Here is a 19,857-nt window from a genome sequence, read left to right as displayed (position 1 = left end):
ACACCATGATGGATGTTTTTAGACATAGGAAAGGTGGACTCAGGGGGATGAAGGCACTGAAAAGATGTCTTGGTGGACAAGGAGCACTTCCTGCTCTTGCAGTGGACCAGGGTTTAGTTGCCAGTAACCCCAGTGGCAGAGTATTTAATGCCCTTATCTGACTTCCGGAGGCATCTGTACATAAATACACATACCCGTACACAAACATAGACTTATCGCATAATTAAAAAACAAATATTATTAGAAGAAAGCTGCACTGCCTAGCCTGATATTGTTTTAAAGAAAATTTAAGGCAAAGAATACCGATAAAGTCAAGAGTAGAAATCTTATAACATCAAATGAGCTAATGCATTAGGAATATATAAAAATTATAAATTTCCCCAAGTTTAAAAGTCAACAGATTGTCTGCACAGCAGCAGGAGAAAACATTTTTAGGTGAAAATATCTATCTTACAACCATGGTTGGGGTTCAACTTGTCAAAATTTGTCAGTTGTTCACTTAAAATTGATGTGCTAATTTATAGAATTTATACTTTAGTGAAAAAATAATGAAAAGCAAAAGGGAAACTAAGTATAGCGCTAATTACATATTATATATGTGGTAAGTCAGCCTTAAATGTACACCCTACGGGCAGTTAGTTTTCATTTAAAGTACCCTAATCAGAAACCCACACTCCAGGAAGATTAGCTAGGGTTTGAAGGACTCTAATCAAGAATCCACACCCCTCATATGACTATAGCAAGCGCTTTTAAAATCTTCTCCAAATATGCACCCAAGTGTTCATTATTTAGCATAAGGGCTGTTATAAATAATTTAGCAGTTTTATGAGAAAATTAATCATTCAGGGAAAATTAAACAGGTAACTCAATTTGACATGAACAAAGTGTAAGAATGTCGCACCACCACCTATGTCAGTGAAACACCTATGAAGTGCACCCTGAATACATGTGTTCACATCAAACACACACAGAGAGAGTGGGGGGAGGAGAGAGAATTGGCAGGCTATGTTTTGGAGGGGAGGGTATTGGGAGAGTTGAAAGGGAAAATAGGGGGTTGATATGGTCATATTTCATTACAGGCATGTATGGAACTCTACAGACTAAAGAATAGAATTTAGAAGAACTCTCAGATTTGGAATTTTGCTCAGAGAACATGCATAGCATGCTCAGAAATCTTGCCCAACCCTAACACCAAAAATACCGAAGAGAAAGCAAAGTCTGTCATTGTTCCATAAGGAGAACTGTCTAATCATACCACCACCACCACCACCACCACCACCACCACCACCACCACCACCACCACCACCACCACCACCACCACCACCATATTGCTTACATCCTCCTTGGAATGACCTTTCTTTCCTGCTGTGTTTATTGCAGTGTCTGAAGGGATAATGTGTTGCTTGCTCTGCTTAATTCCTAAGAAACACGTGCTTTTGTGGCCAAATTTCAAGCTGAGAGTTGCTATCAGTGCAAGGGTGGTGACATTGTTAGTGGAAAACATCTTCTTCCCAGTATCTCTAATTTGTTGAAACTTCGTGTGATGGAGAACGGTCATATGAGTTTTTAAGTCAGGTCACAGTGGTACTTGAAGTTGTCCAGGGGATCCTGTGTTCTTTGCTGCTACAGCTGAGGAAAACTAGATAAGTTGTTTCTATTCGGAAACATTTCTATTCCTAAGCTTTCAACTTAGTTTCCCAAACTTCCTCTCTCTCTCTTTTTTTTTTTTTTTTTTTTGGCTGTTCTCCAACTTTATTTGAGATTCAGTAGGTTAGTTCTCATCCACATTGACTCTCTGTATATTTTTGAATGTGGTAACAGGCATGTAAGTTACCAATGTGTAGAGTTTGTTTGGTGAGTCCTCATCCTCATTACGTTTTCTGGACAAACGTACCCGGATACGATATGGAACATTCCTTATTCCTTTGGCCCAGACAGCTTTATTGAGCCTGGTATCAATCCGCACATCTGGAGTCCCCATCTCCTTCATGGCAAATTTCCGGATTTCTTTAAGTGCCCTAGGAGCACGCTTCTTAAAGCCCACGCTATGGATGCGCTTGTGAATGTTGATGGTGTATTCTCGGGTCACCACCTCGTTGATGGCAGAACGGCCCTTCTTCTCGCCACCCTTCTTTGCGGGAGCCATTCTGCCGGGCCCAAGCTGGAAAGGCCCAAACTTCCTCTCTTAAAACCTGTTTTTGTCCCAGTTCAGCTCACAAGAGCAGTTCACCCAGGGGGTTTAGGGGAACAATTAATAGTGAGGTTTTTAGATGCATGCCAATGATTGTAATATTCAACTCTGCATGAAATCCTTCTGAACAGCATGCTTACAAGCAATAATGTGGAAGCATAACTTCCCAGAGGATATGGATTCTCTTGATCATGGTTGCATGTAAGGCAAGTTTTATTAGAACACAGACTTGTTCATTTATGTATTGCCTAGGACTTCTTCTATATTATAATGGCAGATTTGAGGAGTGGAGACTCAAATTCTGTGGACTTCAGTGCTTAATGCATTATCTATGTGACCCTTCACACGAATATGCTGAGCCATGCTTTGAAATAGGCTCCTTCTGAATCAATAATTTCATAAAATGGCTCAACAGTAATCACCATTAATTCCTATGTTGTTTTTGTCTTCCTGAGACAAGATCTCTGGCCTGAGATTTTTTTTTCCCAGATTGCTCTGTTTGGCCATTTTTTATTGTTTTGATTGAGCTATATATTTTTTTCTCTGCTCTCCTACCATCCTCCCCTTCTCCTGTTACCCTCTTCCATAACCCCTATTCTCCCAACTTACTCAGACGATCTTGTCTTTTTCTCCTTCCTATGTAGATCCACATATGTCTCTCTCTTAGGCTCCTCTTTGTTGTCTAGGTTTACTGGGGTTGTGGACTGTAGGTTGGGTTTTTTCTTTGCTTTATGTCTAGAACACTAATGAGTGAGTATATATTATATTTGTCTTTCTGGGTCTGGGTTACCTCACTCAATATGGTTTTTTTTCTAGATACATCCATTTGCCTGAAAATTTCAAGATGTCAATATTTTTTCTGCTGTATACTACTCCGTTGTGTAAATGTACCATATTTTCTTTATTCATTCTCCAGTTCAGGGGCATCTAGGTTGTTTCCAGGTTCTGGATATTACAAATAATGCTCCTATGAACATGATTGAGTACCTGTCCTTATGGTATGATTGAGCATCCTTTGGTTATATACCCAACTATGATTCCCAAACTTCAACCTTTTGAAGTGGTGTGATTACAGGTATACACTTCTCCACTAACTCTGATGATTTCCACTTGTATATTTTCCAATATTTCTCTTCAAGATTCTTCTTTCTGGGGGGCTGGAGAGATGGCTCAGTGCTTAAGAGCGTTGCCTGCTCTTCCAAAGGTCCTGAGTTCAATTCCTGGCAACCATATGGTGGCTTACAACCAACCATCTGTAATGAGGTCTGGTGCCTTCTTCTGGCCTGCAAACATACATACAGACAGAATATTGTATACATAATAAATAAATAAACATAAAAAAAGATTCTTCTTTCTGCCTGTTGGTGTTATTATTGGTTATTTATTTCTGTGGTTTGCAGTGCTCAGAATAAAACGTTACTGGTTTGCTCTTCATGGCTTGTTCAACCTGCTTTCCTATGAAACTCAAGACCACCAGCTCAGAATGGTGCCACCCATGATGGACTGGGCTCTTCCCCATCAAGCACTAATTAAGAAAATGTCCTGCAAGCTTGCCTACAGCCCAATCTTATGGAGGCCTTTTCTCAATTGAAGTTTCTTCTGCTTAGATGGCTCTAGCTCAAGTTGACATAAAAATTATCCAGCCCAGAACTTATTTGTGCTTAACATTCCAGAGGGATAAGAATCTTTGATAACAGAGTGGGGAGGCATAGAGCCTGGAGCAGGAAACACATGAGCAGGAAGAAGAAAGAATAGACTTGAAATAGTCTTTGATTTCTCAAAGCCTGACTCCAGTTAGATGCCTTCTCTAACAAAGCCTCCTAAGACTTTCCAGACAGCACAAGTATTTGAGTGTCCGAGACGATAGGAGACATCTGATTCAAAACTCTGCAGATAGCTGTATTCACATTAATCCTTCTAATCCACAAGAATGGAAGGCCTTTCCATCTTCAAGTGACTTCCTTGATTTTTTTTCTCCAGTGTCTTTATGTTCACTATAGAAATTGCTTCCTTGGTTAAGTTTATTCCAAACTAGTCCATGGAGGGGGGGGGGGCTTTGAAGTTTACATAAAAGGCCAACCAAACTTGCAAGAAATAGATAACTCCTTTGTTAATTCATCAATTCTATGTGCATATTTCTCATATTCTAATATCTCTAAAGCCAAGACTTTTGAAATTGATGGCACTTTATAGCCATTGTGTTATAGGCGACAGTCACAAGCTTTTTATTGTCTTCCCATATGCAAACCTGGTCATAGCTGCTTACTACCTATGTTGTTATAATGCCAATAGCAAACAGTGTTCAACAAAAGCCTCAGCCCTTAGGAAAAGGCCCATAACACAGAGATTCTGAGACTATAATATTTAAATAAAGAATGTAAATAAGAAAAAATCTCAATTGCAAAGTATACAATGATCTAGACTGGAAAGACTTACTGTTTTAGGATATCATCTTTTCTTAAATTAAACTATAAATACAATACAATAATAAACAACATAGCAATAGGATATTTTATTCCACTTAGCAAGCTGATTTTATGTTCACCACAAAATTTGAAAGCATGAGAGTTAGTTTTAAAAAATGAACAAAAAGAAATATTGATAGGTTACTTCTTCAAACATTGAAATACTTATAAGGCTAAAATATAGCAATGAAAGTAAATAAATAGGTAAACAAAATAAAATAGAGTCATTAATACCATCCTTCTGGTACCCAAAAGACTCTAAGCAAAAGAAAGAAGAAAGAAAGACAAAAACAAAAACATCCTATCCTGAAAATCTTATTCATTGTTATTCTGTTCACAACTAAGAAATAAACCAGTCTAGATGTCCATCAACAGATAAATGGGTAGAGAAAATGCATTATATATACACAATATATATTCAAACAAATATTTAAAAGATATTAAGCCATAAAAATATTAAATCATGGTATTTTTAAGCAAATAGATGGAACTGGAAAGTATTATGTTAAGCAAAATAAGCCAGATTCAGATGAATACCAGATATTTTCTCATGTATGAAACCTATGTTTCAATTTGTATGTGTGTGTGTGTTTAGATAATGAAACTAGAAAAAGAAGCATGTGAGAGAAAGAAGAGATCTTAAAGAAAAGGAAGGAGTGAAATGGAGAATAATAAAATCCATGAGACATGAAAAAGGGGCACTATTGAGGAGAAGAAGGGGATCAGCACTTGAGTGGGCCAGGGAAAAGAAAGAGGCAGGAAGGGAGGGAATGAAGAAGAATAAAGAGTTTATACAAATGCCATTATGAATCCCATTACTTTGAATGTTAGCTTTAAAAATTAATTTTGTCCTGACATTGTTTACGTGTGTTGCTGTGTGTGTATAGTGTATGTATGTGTTAATATATGGGTCTGTGCATGTATACATATAGGTGTGCGTGCATGTGTACGAAGGACTGAGGTCAATGGTTTATTTTTTAAGGGTTCCTCACCTTATTTTTTGAGACAGCATCTCTCTCTAAACCTGGACCTCACAGAATTGGCTAAACTGGCCATCCAGTGAGCTCCATTGGCTCCCGAGCTTCCCCTGTCTCTGTCTCACCAGGTATGCGCAGAGCATGCCTTGCTTTTTATGTGTGAGCTGCAGATTCCTAACTCAAGTTCTCACGCTTTTGCAGAAGACACTTGAATGGCTATCTCCCCAGCCCCAGTCAAGGCATTTAATAGAATGAAACAGCAGCTCTTCAATTCATAAAGGATATTATAACAGTACACAAAGTGATAATTCATTGGATAGTAGGTTAAAATGAAGGTCACATTCTAATTGATGCTCTTGCTGTCTATATCTGGAAAAGCTCTCAAAGGCCCATGTGCTGAAGGCTTACTCCAAAATGTGTTATACTCACAGATGAGAGTTTGGGGAAGCAATTGGATCATGAGGTCTCTGAACTCATCAATGGACCAATCCATTGATGCGGTCATAGTTCGATGGACTCTTGTGAAGTAATAAACCTTAGGGGTGGAGCCTATTTGAAGGAAGTGGGTCCTTGAGTTGTCCTGGGGCACTGTAAGTGCGCTACCCTATTTTGTCATGGTAACTGTGAGGTGTATAGTTCTGCCTTACCCTGTCGTCCATGCTATGATTTTCAATCTGAGCACTATCTTTTTTTGTACTTTTATTGATTTTTATTGAGCTCTACATTTTTCTCTGCTCCCCTCCCTGCCTCTCCCCTCCCTTTCAACCCCCTCCCCAGGTCCCCCTGCTGAGCACTGTCTTAAGAGCAATAGAGCTCTTTCAGTTCATGGACTGAAACTATTTAAACCACGAGCACAAGAATGTTTTAAGTTGTTTTTCTTGGTTATTTTATCACAGTGACAGAAAGCCTACTAATACAGAAAGAATGTAAAAATAAATTCCAGTGTTGGGGATTTGCCTCAGTTGGTGGTGTCCTTGCACTGGCTTTGGTCCATTTCAGTGTTTATACCAAGGGTGCATGCCTTATAATCCCAGCACTTGGAAAGTGCCGCCAGGAGGATTAGAAGTTCAAGGTCATCTTTGGCTGTGTAGTGAGTTCAAAGCCTGATTGGGATATATAAGACCTTATCCAAAGATAATTAAATATATACGTACATAAATTCCAGATAGATGAAAGAAATTATTTTTCTGTCCATGAATGTGGTTTTAAAAAAGTTCCACTTTTGCTAGAAGCCTATAAAATACTATAATCTATTTGGAGAGCAATTTCGCAATTACCGTGAAAAATATGAAACATGCACACTTTTGGACATAGCAGATGTGTCTGTATGAAGAGGCATGCAACAAAAGCTTTTATTGCTATACTTTCTGTGTGTGGTGCTGGAGCTTGGGCCCAGGGCCTTGACTATGGTGGACCCTGCCTATTGCTGTGTTCTACCACTGAAATAGAGTCTCCATTCACAGCATTAGGGTCAAGGTCTAAATGTTAGAAACAATTGAAATAGTCAGCAGTTGTTAAGTAATGGTCAATCTATATTCCACAGTGGCTAAAAGCAATGAAGAAGGGCTATATACAGGAACATGAGAGGATCTCTAAGGCATATTGTTAACTTAGAACAAAATAGCAAAGCAATTTTATAGCACGGACTCAAGAATGTATAGGCATATCTATACAAATGTGTATATTATTATACAACAATAATAATTTGTTATAGTATTATAACAAATTTACATATACGTATATACATAATTCCATAAGGAACAGACTGTAAACACTCACCCCAAAACAATGACAATGATTACTTCAGATAGGAGGGTAAATGGGACAATAAAGTATGAACGCAGGGTTGCTGTACTTGTGAATGGCTTGTCTCATTCCCAATGGGAAGGCATTCACTTATTACTTGTGTAATAGTTTTAGACATAATAAAAATTTTAAATACTAAATAAAACTAGATAATAAGCAGAGAGAAGGCACGTGAACTGCCGTTTCTCATTAGAAGCCTTTGAATGACATTTGACTTTTAAAACTCTGAACATGCTTTAATTTGAAGAAAAAGGGTTTATAAAATATATTTGAAATATATACTTTTAATTTTTGCCTCAGAAACAAGAAGTGACAGAGTTGGCCTTCATGCCAAAGGTACATTGATAACTTCTAGAGAAATAAAAATGAAAAATAAAATAATTATAATTAAATGCTATTTTAGCTTTTACCTATAGTAAGAAAAAGATTATTGTAGCTTCATAATAAGCTATATAATAATATTCAACTAGTAATATATTTTAAAGTTATAAGTAAGGTCCTAATCTGTAAAATGTCTTAGAAAAATAAAATAAAAATTGACTTGAACTATTTTCTTCCTTGAATCCTCTGTATTTGATCCTGTAGCTGATGCACTCGGGGGTAGTTCAGTGTGATTCCATCAAGATAATTTTCTATAATGAGTGTTTATCCAGATGTGTCACCATATATCTATTTGAAACTATCTGTCAGTATGAATCTCATTTTGGGTCCATCGGATATAGATCAGAAAGAAGAATTACTGTATGTTTGAGTTGTGAGTTTGTATATTGTTCCACGCACAGGGACAGTGCTGTTTCTCTGTATATTTATTTACAGATCAACATAAGTTTTGGGGAGTTCCTTACATGAGACTACATGGTTTTGATTTCCCTTTGAAAAATCATTTTTTGTGATTTATAGTATGGGAAAATAGCTAAGGATGAATTATCATATTCATTTTTATAATTCCTAAGGGAAGCTTATTCTTACCATTGAATTTTTAAATTAGGGGCTGGAGAGGTGGCTCAGCAGTTAAGAGCACTGAATGCTCTTCCAGAGGACCCAGCTTCGATTCCCAGCACCCACATGGCAGCTCACAACTGTCTGTAACTCCAGTTCCAGGACTTCTGATTCCTTCACACAGGCGTACATGCAAACAAAGCACCAATGTACATAAAATAAAAATAATTAAAGTTTTAAATTTTTAAATTAATTTTTGTATTTTATTTGTATGTGTGTTTGCCTGTGTGATTTTGTGCACATGCATTTGGGAGACAATGGAGACCAGAAGAGGGCATCAGATCCCCTGAAACTGGGGTTAAAGGCCATTTTGAGCCTCCATGTAGTCCGTGGGAATTGAACCTGTGTCCTCGGCAAGAAGACCCATTTCTCAAGCCCCATCATTAAACTTTCTTTAAATATACCAGGGGATGAGCTTTATAAAATTTCCTTTCAAGGAAAGTATCTTTGTCATCACTGTAAACCTCTTATACAAACACCAAACAAATGAAATTAGAAATATAATACTTAAAATTGGCCAAAAACTGAAAAAATTAAAATTGCTGAACATCACTAAGGATATAAGAATTTAAACAAAAGTAGTATATAGGATTATTATATATGATACCCGAGCTCTTAAATATGAGATTCTCCTACTGCTCATTATGACAAAGTTCTGAAGTATCAACATAAAGAAAATGAAGGTTCAAAGAAGTTAAAAGGGATACCAGAGTTGGTCATTGTAGTGACTCATACCTTGTACACCAGCATTCAAGAGGCTGAAATTGGAGGATTGTGGCCGGCCTGGATTACAGACTGATTTCTAAATTAGCCTGGCCTACAGAATGAGACCCTGTCTCAGAATAAAACATAAGAAACAGGATCAGGCTCCCCGTTCACCAGGGACCTCGCCAACAATAGGCCTACCACTCTGCAAGACAACTCTAAGATACCATCTTACACCTGTCAGAATGGCTAAAATCAAAACCACCAATGATAGCCTTTGCTGGAGAGGTTGTGGAGTAAGGGGTACACTCATCCATTGCTGGTGGGAATGCAAACTTGTACAACCACTTTGGAAAGCAGTGTGGCGGTTTCTCAGGAAATTCGGGATCATCCTACCCCTGGACCCAGCAATACCACTCTTGGGAATATACCCAAGACATGCCCTATCATACAAAAAGTATATGCTCAACTATGTTCATAGCTGCATTGTTTGTAATAGCCAGAACCTGGAAACAACCTAGATGCCCTTTAATGGAAGAATGGATGAAGAAAGTATGGAATATATACATGAATATATACATATTAGAGTACTATTCAGCAGTAAAAAACAATGACTTCTTGAATTTTGCATGCAAATAGACGGAAATAGAAAACACTATCCGGAGTGAGGTAAGCCAGACCCAAAAAGAGGAACATGGGATGTACTCACTCATATTTGGTTTCTAGCCATAAATAAAGGACATTGAGCCTATAATTAGTGATCCTGGAGAAGCTAAATAAGAAGGAGAACCCAAAGAAAAACATATAGACATCCTCCTGAATATTAACCTTCATCAGGCGAGGAAAGGAGACAGAGACAGAGACCCACATTGGAGCACCGGACTACAACCAGAAGGTCCAAATCAGGAACAGAAGGAGAGAGAGCACGAGCAAGGAACTCAGGACCGCGAGGGGTGCACCCACACACTGAGACAATGGGGATGTTCTATTGGGAACTCACCAAGGCCAGCTGGACTGGGTCTGAAAAAGCCTGGGATAAAACTGGACTCGCTGAACATAGTGGACAATGAGGACTGCTGAAAAGTCAAGAACAATGGCACTGGGTTTTGATTCTACTGCACACACTGGCTTTGGGGGAGCCTAGGCTGTTTGGATATTCACCTTACTAGACGTGGAAGGAGGTGGGAGGTCCTTGGACTTCCCACAGGGCAGGGAACCTGGTCTGCTCTTCAGGCTGATGAGAGAGGGGGACTTGGTTGGGGGAGGGGGAGGGATATGGGAGGCGGTGGCAGGAAAGAGACAGAAATCTTTAATAAATAAATAACATAAGAAAAAGCTCAGCTGGCCAGTGGTGGTGCACGCCTTTAATCCCAGCACTCAGGAGGCAGAGGCAGGCAGATCTTTGTGAGTTTGAGGCCAGCCTGGTCAACAAGAGTTAGTTCCAGGACAGGCTCCAAAGCTACAGAGAAACCCTGTCTTGAAAAACCCAAAAAGAAAGAAAGAAAGAAAGAAAGAAAGAAAGAAAGAAAGAAAGAAAGAAAGAAAGAAAGAAAGAAAGGAAGGAAGGAAGGAAGGAAGGAAGGAAGGAAGGAAGGAAGGAAGGAAGGAAGGAAGGAAGGAAGGGGGAGGGAGGGAGGGAGGGAACGAAGGACAGGAGAGAGAGAGAAAAAAAGAAAAGAAAAAGCTCTACAGGAAGTTACAGATCTAGAGAGTAGCCATTATTTGACCCTTGCTCATAAGCTCACAACTGCAATTTTCCCCAGCTTCATTCTCAGATAATCAGGCACGGCAGCCATGGTGAGGTCTGTGCACTCACAGCTGTCTATGGTACTCATCCACTCATCACGCTATTGCCATCTTTTATAAGTGAAATGACAAGAAGTTAATAAAAGCCTTCATTGACACGCACTGCCAGCAAAGGCCGAGAGGCTTCGATTTGGCTTGTTTCAGATAAATGTAGTGGCAGCATGTTCTTCATCTTGCCTATGCATGCCAATATTTGGAATTGCTTTTGCTGCAGTGCTTGTTGGCATTAAGCCGGGAGCCTATCCTGAGAAACAATCAGGAGAAAATTGCACTGTGTTTGTGCCAAGAATGAATCCTTTATATCTACCCAAAATTGCTTTCCTGGAGAGTCCAGTATCTGAGAACCTTGTTTCTCTTAGAGGAAGTCAGTTTGTATCTTTGGAGATAATGGGATCAGTTGATTATGTTTGCTTCTGTGAAGCTTAGAATCAAATCATCCTCACAGTTCTAGCAATGTTATGACATTTTCACATGAGCATCTTATTCTTAGCCCTATTATTTTGTCTTTTCTTTATTCTTGAGAATTCCATACACATATACAATAAGGTGTTATATTAATCCCCCATTTTCCTCTTACAACTTTCTTCATACACTTCAACCTATATCCCCTCCCAATGTCATGTCTTTTTTTTGGTAACCCACTAAGCCCCATTAGAATTGCCTATATGTGCATTATGTAGCACCACCCACGAAAGCAATGGCTACATCCTGAATAGCACCTTTCCCGTCAATGGCAGCATTTTTGGCTGGCTCGATCTTGTGCGGGTCTTGTGCAGAGAAGCCCGTCTGTTGTGAGTTCATGACTGGATGAGCCATGCCGTGCTCAGAAGACAACATTTCACGGCACTCCTCCTTATCCTCTGCTTCTGACATTCTGTTGTCTTCCTCTTCCACAGTGATTTCCAACCCTTGGGGTTTGTTTGCTAAACATGTCTGACTCCAGGATGAGTATGTCTCTCATTCACAACCAGTGAGCCATCTCTGAACTGACTGTTGTCCACTGCAGAAAGGTCCTTTTCTCAACAAGGATGGGGGCAGCACAGATTTACTGGTATAAATATATACATAAATATTTAAAAGGCAATTTGACAACATAACCATTTAGCAAAAGACAACTACTAGGCTCTCCTCTAGGGCCTTGCCCTTCCCAACCATGGGCTTTTGACTGGGATTACAATGCCAAGCATGAAATTTCCACCTGTGAGCCAGGTTATGGTGGTGCTTGCCTTTAATCTTAGTATTCAGGACCCAAAGGAAGGCAGATGTCTATGAGTTTGAGACCAGCCAGGTCTACAAAATGAATTCTAGAAGAGCCAGAGCTACACAGAGAAACCCTGTCTCAGAAAGAAAGAAAGAAAGAAAGAAAGAAAGAAAGAAAGAAAGAAAGAAAGAAAGAAAGGAAGGAAGGAAGGAAGGAAGGAAGGAAGGAAGGAAGGAAGGAAGGAAGGAAAGTATGTTTCTCCTTTTAATTCCTTAAGTAGAAAAATAATTAAATGGGGTGTCTAAATTCTATGAAGTCATAAGACAAGCAATCAGACATGGAAAGGAAGATTTTGACAAAAGAAAACAATTAACTTGGCAAAGCCCATCTTTAGCTCTTAAGGCAATAATTCAATTTACAGATAGACACCCACACTATATGACCCAGGAGTTATCAACCAGGGCAACATACACTGTTTGAGAAAGACAAACAATATATAAACAAGCCAATCTTCAGTGCTTGTGGTAGAAAGCAACTTCTGCGCCTGTCATCAGGTCAGTATATCCTCAAGCCAACTTCCCACATGACTACTCAAAGGGAAGTCAGATTTGATCAGTTTGAAAAACTGCTATGTCTTACAAAACTCCAAAGAGAAAATCGTGGTGTTACAGAGTAGCATAGCAACTTAAGAAAACCTGTTTGGGGCTGGAGAGGTGGCTCAGTGGGTAAGAGTGCTGGTTGCTCTTCCAGAGGTCCTGAGTTCAATTCCCAGCAACTACATGGTGGCTCACAACCATTCGTAATGAGATCTGGTTCCCTCTTCTGGGCTGCAGGAATGCATGCAGGGAGGACACTATATACATAATAAATAAATAAATCTCTTTTTAAAAAAAGAAAGAAAGAAAAACCTGGTTAAGTGAAAGGTATTATGAAATACTGACAATCTTTCCCGACTTGTTTTGGATGAAAAGCCTGATTAGCATTAAGCCATTAAAAATGAATTCATATTCCCTCCCTGTATTTACATCTTTCTAAACCAGCAAAAAAAAAAAAAGTCTGGCCGGGCGGTGGTGGCGCACGCCTTTCATCCCAGCACTCGGGAGGCAGAGGCAGGCGGATCTCTGTGAGTTCGAGGCCAGCCTGGTCTACAAGAGCTAGTTCCAGGACAGGCTCCAAAACTACACTGAGAAACCCTGTCTCGAAAAATCAAAAAAAAAAAGTCTGCCTGTACAGCCAGCTGGCTCTCTATTTGCGTTCTTGATTGGCATGATGGGGGCTGCATCACAGTTTGTCAGTATCATGTATTAATGAAACCCAAGAGGAGTCTACCCAAACCTGCAGGATGTGGTAGGCAATCAAGCAGCATAAAGGAGATGAATTGTAAGCCCTTCGAGAATAGAGTCATTATGAACTTAACAAGCATCATTTGTAGCTATATCTATTTTTGCGATGTTAGTGGGACACTCATTGTTGAACTCTGAGCTGTTGTGATAGCTTCAGATTCACTAAGCTGATAAATATTTTAAAACGGCATCTGAATAATCAAAAGCATTTCTCTTGATTCAATAGTTCTCTCGATTCAATAGTCCAGCTCCTGGGCAGGAGCAAAGGGGAGATACTGTCTTCTTTAGCTAAGGAAGAGGTAAAAAGAAAAATCAGCATAATTAAATGCAAAGTGGATCAATAAAATTATAGAATGTCAGAGCTGAAGAGAAGGCTGAATGTCATCATTGAATTGTTTCTACCAACATTCCACCTCAGCGCTCCTAGGAGAGGGAAAAGGTATTATACATCCCAGGCAGCCTGAGACCACAGTCCTCAAGGGCCAGGGGCTTATTTGAAACATTTTTTAACTACTGTACTTGATTCTAAAATGTAGTTAACCTCTGAATCATATTTCCTTGATGTGGGAGTGTCATATATCAATCTGTTGATTTCATTGTAAGCAATAAAGAAACTGCTAGGCCCATTGGATAGGCCCACCCTTAGGTGGGTGGAGTAAACAGAATAGAACGCTGGGAGGAAGAGGAAGTGAGGTCAGACTCCACAGCTCTCCTCTCCAGAGCAGACGCCTTCAGAGAGACGCCATGCTACCTGCTCCAGGGAAGACGCACGCTATGAAGCTCTGACCCAAGATGGACTTAGGCAGAATCTTCCCGGTAAGCGCACCTAGGGGCGCTACACAGATGATAAGAAATGGGCTAGTCCAGGTGCGAGAGTTAGCCTAGAAGAGGCTAGATAGAGATGGGCCAGAGCAGTGTTTAAATGAATACAGTGTCTGTGTAATTATTTCGGGGCATAAGCTAGCCGAGCCGGGCAGGCGGCTGGGGTGTTTGGGGACGCAACCCCGCCGCCGCCCATATTACTACAAATGACGCCCAGACGTGTGGCTAACTAAACCCACTTAAAAAACCTGAGAAGTCTTAAAAATAATGGAGAGAGAGTTTAACACAGATTTTTGCTGTTTGTTGGTGGTGTGCTGTAGAGAGATTTCCTGATTCGGCAACAGCAGCAGAAAAAAAGCTGCGTTATCTTAAAGCGCTGCTTCCTGGGGCTGTGCCACCAGTGCAAACTCTGGCTTTATGTTTGTGTTCCCGCTTGGGATTGGAAGGAGAGTGCTCTGAGACCTTGACGATGACTCAGAGCTCCCCGCCTGCTCCTGGGCAGAAGGCAGAATCAGGCTTAGGCAGGCGGAAGAGCATGGTGGATTCCTGCCGCCATTCAGGGACGTGTTTTCAGACTGCGCAGTGCTCTGCGTGTCAGATTTGGATGTAACTTGGATGAAAAGAATTTCTGTGCTGCACGCTCAGTCTCAGAATTAAAGTGCTGAGTGCCGCTCCTACCTGGTAGCCCCAAGAGGCTTCCTGACTCAGCTTTAGCTGCAAAACCCTGCGGCTCATTAAGAGGTCCTGCCACAAAACACTTAAAGGGTGTTGATGAAAAGCTGAACGCATGCTTTTCGGTTTTCAGCCGTAGCAGGAAAAAAGGTGCGCCGTTTAAAAATGCCGGCTTTCTGGGCCATCCTGCCAGGGCAAACTCTGACTGTTTGAGGCAGGAGGGCCGGCTACCAAGAGAGGACTTGAGTGTTGTCTGTTGTAGCTCGCTGGCTGGCAGGGACCTTGAAACGTCAGGTGTGGCTATAAACATGGCTGCAGCCTGTATACCAGCCATGAGGCTGGAAAGCTAAGGGATGGACTGGATCTAGCTGGCAAAGCCACGCCTTTAGTCCTACTGAGATTGTTTGGTAAACTAAAGACTCATGTGGTCAGAAAAACAGAGAGAGATACAGTAAAGAGAGATTCAAAGACAGAGAAAATTTCTGAATGGTTTACTGTATGTTAAAAATATATGCAAGCTAAAAGTTGAAGTTCTTAAAAAAAAAAGGAAGAGAGTTGTTGTGTGTCCTAGTACACACCTTTAATCCCAACACTTGGGAGGCAGAGGGAGATAGACCTCTGTGACTTCAAGGTGTGGTAGCACACGCCTTTAATCCCAGTGCCTAGAAGGCAGAGACAAACAGATCTCTGTGAGTTCAAGGTGTAGTAGCAAACACCTTTAATCCCAATGCCTGGGAGGCAGAGACAGGCGGATCTCTGAGAGTTCAAAGACAGCCTGGTCCACAGATATACGCTCAAAAAGCAAAAAGTTAACTTAGGAATGTCACAGCTTAGATTCTTAAGCGCCTAGTGATTTAAAGGTGCAAATCAAAAGTGCTCCTGGATAGTAAAAAATTGCAGATTCACAATAGGACAGATTCAGACCGCTAAACGAGTCACACTGTTGGATGAATGTACGTTGGCTTGGGAGAGAGTAGAAAAAGAATATAGAGAATAAAGTTAATGGTTTAAAAAGAAAAAAAGTAAAAGTAAAGTCTTTAAAGAGACAGAGTACAGATAGTTATAGATATAAATAAAAATAAGCCGCGTAAAGATGGAAAATTCACAGAGAGTCTGGATTATGTACATTGTGTTTTCTTTAAAATTTTTGACTGTGAAGGAGCTAAGTACAGAGAGACATTTCATTACATGGGCTGCCAAGCTAAACCAGAATGGATATAAGGGTATTACGATTTCAGAATTTGGGTCTAAGGATATGATGCTTTGGAGAGAGTCTTCTTTTGTTTTCACAGAGGATGAGACTCTATGGATTTCTTCTATTCCGATTTGGTATGATGGACCACGTCCTCCTGAAGGTTTGCTGTGAACATCTTCAGAAAATTGCTTTGCTCAACTGCCAACTGAGATAAACCTGGCACACAGGTTACACCCTAAATAATCTGATTAACGACGCCCCCATTCAGCAGGAAGCAGTTTGGAGAGAAAAAACTGCGCCCATGTTCCCAAATATAGTTTATAAATGTTCTTTTACATTTAAAGGGGGAAATGATATAGGTATGAATAATTTGCATTGGTATGGATTTTAAGGTCAATTTTGTTATATGTATAAATGTTTCTGATGTAACTTTTACTCGATAACTGTTATATGTAATTTTGCTATGTTAAGGTTAAAGCCTTCATTTTTTTTTGTTTAAACAGAAAAAGGGGAAGTGATGTGGGAGTGTCATATATCAATCTGTTGATTTCATTGTAAGCAATAAAGAAACTGCTAGGCCCATTGGATAGGCCCACCCTTAGGTGGGTGGAGTAAACAGAATAGAACGCTGGGAGGAAGAGGAAGTGAGGTCAGACTCCACAGCTCTCCTCTCCAGAGCAGACGCCTTCAGAGAGACGCCATGCTACCTGCTCCAGGGAAGACGCACGCTATGAAGCTCTGACCCAAGATGGACTTAGGCAGAATCTTCCCGGTAAGCGCACCTAGGGGCGCTACACAGATGATAAGAAATGGGCTAGTCCAGGTGCGAGAGTTAGCCTAGAAGAGGCTAGATAGAGATGGGCCAGAGCAGTGTTTAAATGAATACAGTGTCTGTGTAATTATTTCGGGGCATAAGCTAGCCGAGCCGGGCAGGCGGCTGGGGTGTTTGGGGACGCAACCCCGCCGCCGCCCATATTACTACATTTCCTCATCTGAAAAAATTGGAGAATAAAATGTTTACTGTAAAAGTTGCACTTTCCTGTTAAATGAAGCTGTATATAAACACTGGACTTGAGAGCTGGGGCTCCAGCGAAGAGCACGTGCTCAGGATCTGAGTTCAGTTCCCAGTCCTGACCTGGGAGGCTGACAACTGCCTGTAAGTTCAGTTTCAGGGGATCCACCATGCTCTTCTGGACTCTGTAGGCACCGGTAGTCACATCACAAGTACATATCCATATACAGACAGACACGCAAACCTAAAATTAAAAATACATATTAAAAATAACCACAAGGCACTGTATTTCAATTAAGAGTCCCCTTACAGGGCTGCAGAGATGGTTCATCAGTTAAGATCACTGGCTGATCTCCCAGAGGATCTGAGTTCAATTCTCAGTGCCCACATGGTGGTCCACAACCATCTGTAACTCTAGTCCCAGGAAATCTGACACCCTCTTCTGGCATTTGCAGGTACTAGGCACATGGGGATGGACAGACATATATTTAGGCAAAGTACCTATAGGCATAAAATCAAATTCTAAAATTTTGAAATAGTCATTTTACAATAAAGAAAAGCTAATTGTATTTTATACATAAGAAGAACAACCAATGTAGGGTCTAGAGACTGAGTAAAGGTTCTAATGAGAAGGCAAGGTCCTGAAGTTGGCGTCTCATATAAGGTAACAAAGTTATACCTAGGATTGCCATGTCACTGTCCAAGGAACTGACACTACAGCAAATGTTTCCCTCACAATGCATTTGAAACCATAAGCTAAACATGGGGGCCTTCTACATCAGCAATTTTATTGGATATTAAGAAAAAATAATAATTTTCAAAATAAGTACACATATAGAATAGGATATGTTTTAGCTTGGTTTGGTTTGTTTTTTGTTTTTTGAAAAAGGTTTTTTTTTTTCTGTGTAACAGCCCTGGCTGTCCTGAAACTCACTCTGTAGACCAGGCCGGCCTCGAACTTACAGAGATCCTTTTAGCTCTGCCTCCCGAGTGCTGGGATTGAAGATGTTCAGCACCACACTGGCCATGCTAGGATACGTTATTTTCCATGACCCTTTGAAGGAAAACATGAGACCTCTAGTAGATGCCTTCTCCCTTGGAGCTTGAGTTTCCACTGCTCCACTGTTTGCGATGCTTCATTTGCAAGGTAGGAAGTGCAAGAAGATGGTTCTGAACCCTATTATTGCTCATTCCTTTGTTGAGGGCTCATCCAGAGGAGCCTCACCTATAAGACCACTGAAGCACAAATCTGGTCTTTCTTATTTGAGATGTCCTTTCAGCTACTTATCCAGTGTTTTGAATGCAGGAGAATGGTTAGATCATGGGTGGTGGAGGGCAAGGATGGGAAAATGGACCTATACATGATATCACTTTGGGCATCTAAAATATCAGTCACTCAAACTGCGGCTAAGTAGAGAAGTTCTGATCTGGACCTGAGGACAGTTCTCCTGGGCATCTCAGGACAGGTGCCAAAATGGCTATGGATCCCCTCCAAAGTCTCTCGAAAGCAGAACATGCTAATGACATCAGGTGTGACAGATACTGTGTTAGAAGCATCGCATGGCAGAGAAGAGATTGCTTTTCATGGTGATGAAATCAGCTTGCTCATCATCAATATGAGTCTCACCAGGGGCCAGAAATCAGTGAAAAGACTGCCACTCTATAGGAGGCAAGAGCCCAAGCCAGGGTTCTCACTACAGACTGGCGTGCAGCGACTCGTTAATTACCCAGTTCCAGAAGTGGGATAAATCCCTTTGTCTTTCTGGATGACAACCTCCCTTTCAATGCACTTTGTTCTTCACTCCTTAGCAACCCAGCTACTGTGTTCTGACATGGCCATTTCCTCACCAGACTGGAAATGGAAAGAAAAGGGAGGGAAAAAAAGAAAGCAAGAAAAAAGAAGCTGCTATTCTGGCAGCCAAGGGATCTCACTGCAGTTGAGGTGTGGCTAGCCAAGTTTCTTAACCAATTAATTTGAGGAATAATTGAACTGGCTGGAAACAAACACAGGCTGCACATCTCTCACATGAGTGTTTCTCACTCTGTAATGTCTCCTCATATTGGGAGAGCATTTTCCTGTTTTTGGAGAGCAAATCAAAGGACTATCTTGTAAACGTACCCAGGGTTGACTTTATAGACTTCCCTTGGCAAGAAGACTGTGTTTGGATGTGATTACATAGCTCTCTGATGTCATCCCTACAAAGGAAAATACACGAGATGGCAGTCACAAAAGAACAAAATTGAAGGAAAAGCCGAGAAAGATGGCATTTTGAGACAGTGAAGGTTCTTTTTTTTTTTTCCAGAGTCAACAACTGCAAAACCATGCTTGATATTGTAAAACACTCATCAGGATGTGCTGTATACAAGCATTTCCCCTCTTAGAGAAAAATGAGTTTCACACCTCCAAGAGAGGAAGTGACAAAACACCCCAGGCGTGAGATGAAATCTGAAATGATACAGACCAGAAAGGAAAACGCTCATCTTTGGGAGAGTCAGGGAAGAGGTAGACGAGAAGAGGCCAAGGTTGAGGCACAAGAATGGGGAGCTTGTGAGGGGGCAGCAGTAATGTCAAACAGACACGAAGACTTAAAAGTTGGGTTCATGTTTTTAAATTGGATTTTAGAATGAATAGGGAGCTAAAGGACAAAATGGAATACAAAAGT

At 40.6% G+C, this 19,857-nt stretch overlaps 1 protein-coding gene across 1 annotated transcript; it reads right to left on the bottom strand.

Moving 5' to 3' along the window:
* Positions 1-1,717: 1,717 nt before the first annotated feature.
* Positions 1,718-2,159, bottom strand: LOC142840879 (large ribosomal subunit protein eL31-like). The gene has a single exon (XM_075957530.1). It carries the CDS (start codon positions 2,144-2,146, stop codon positions 1,772-1,774), a length of 375 nt encoding a protein of 124 aa, XP_075813645.1. The 5' UTR covers positions 2,147-2,159; the 3' UTR covers positions 1,718-1,771.
* Between the last annotated feature and the right edge of the window lie 17,698 nt (positions 2,160-19,857).

The sequence above is a fragment of the Microtus pennsylvanicus genome, chromosome X (genome assembly GCF_037038515.1).
Source record: "Microtus pennsylvanicus isolate mMicPen1 chromosome X, mMicPen1.hap1, whole genome shotgun sequence".
NCBI lineage: Eukaryota > Metazoa > Chordata > Mammalia > Rodentia > Cricetidae > Microtus > Microtus pennsylvanicus.
Note: the sequence above shows the minus strand (reverse complement) of the source record. Positions and strands in the feature narration are given on the sequence as shown.

Coding starts and splice junctions, on each gene's coding strand:
- LOC142840879 (XM_075957530.1), bottom strand. CDS start 2,146: ATGGCTCCCGCAAAGAAGGGTGGCGAGAAGAAGGGCCGTTCTGCCATC.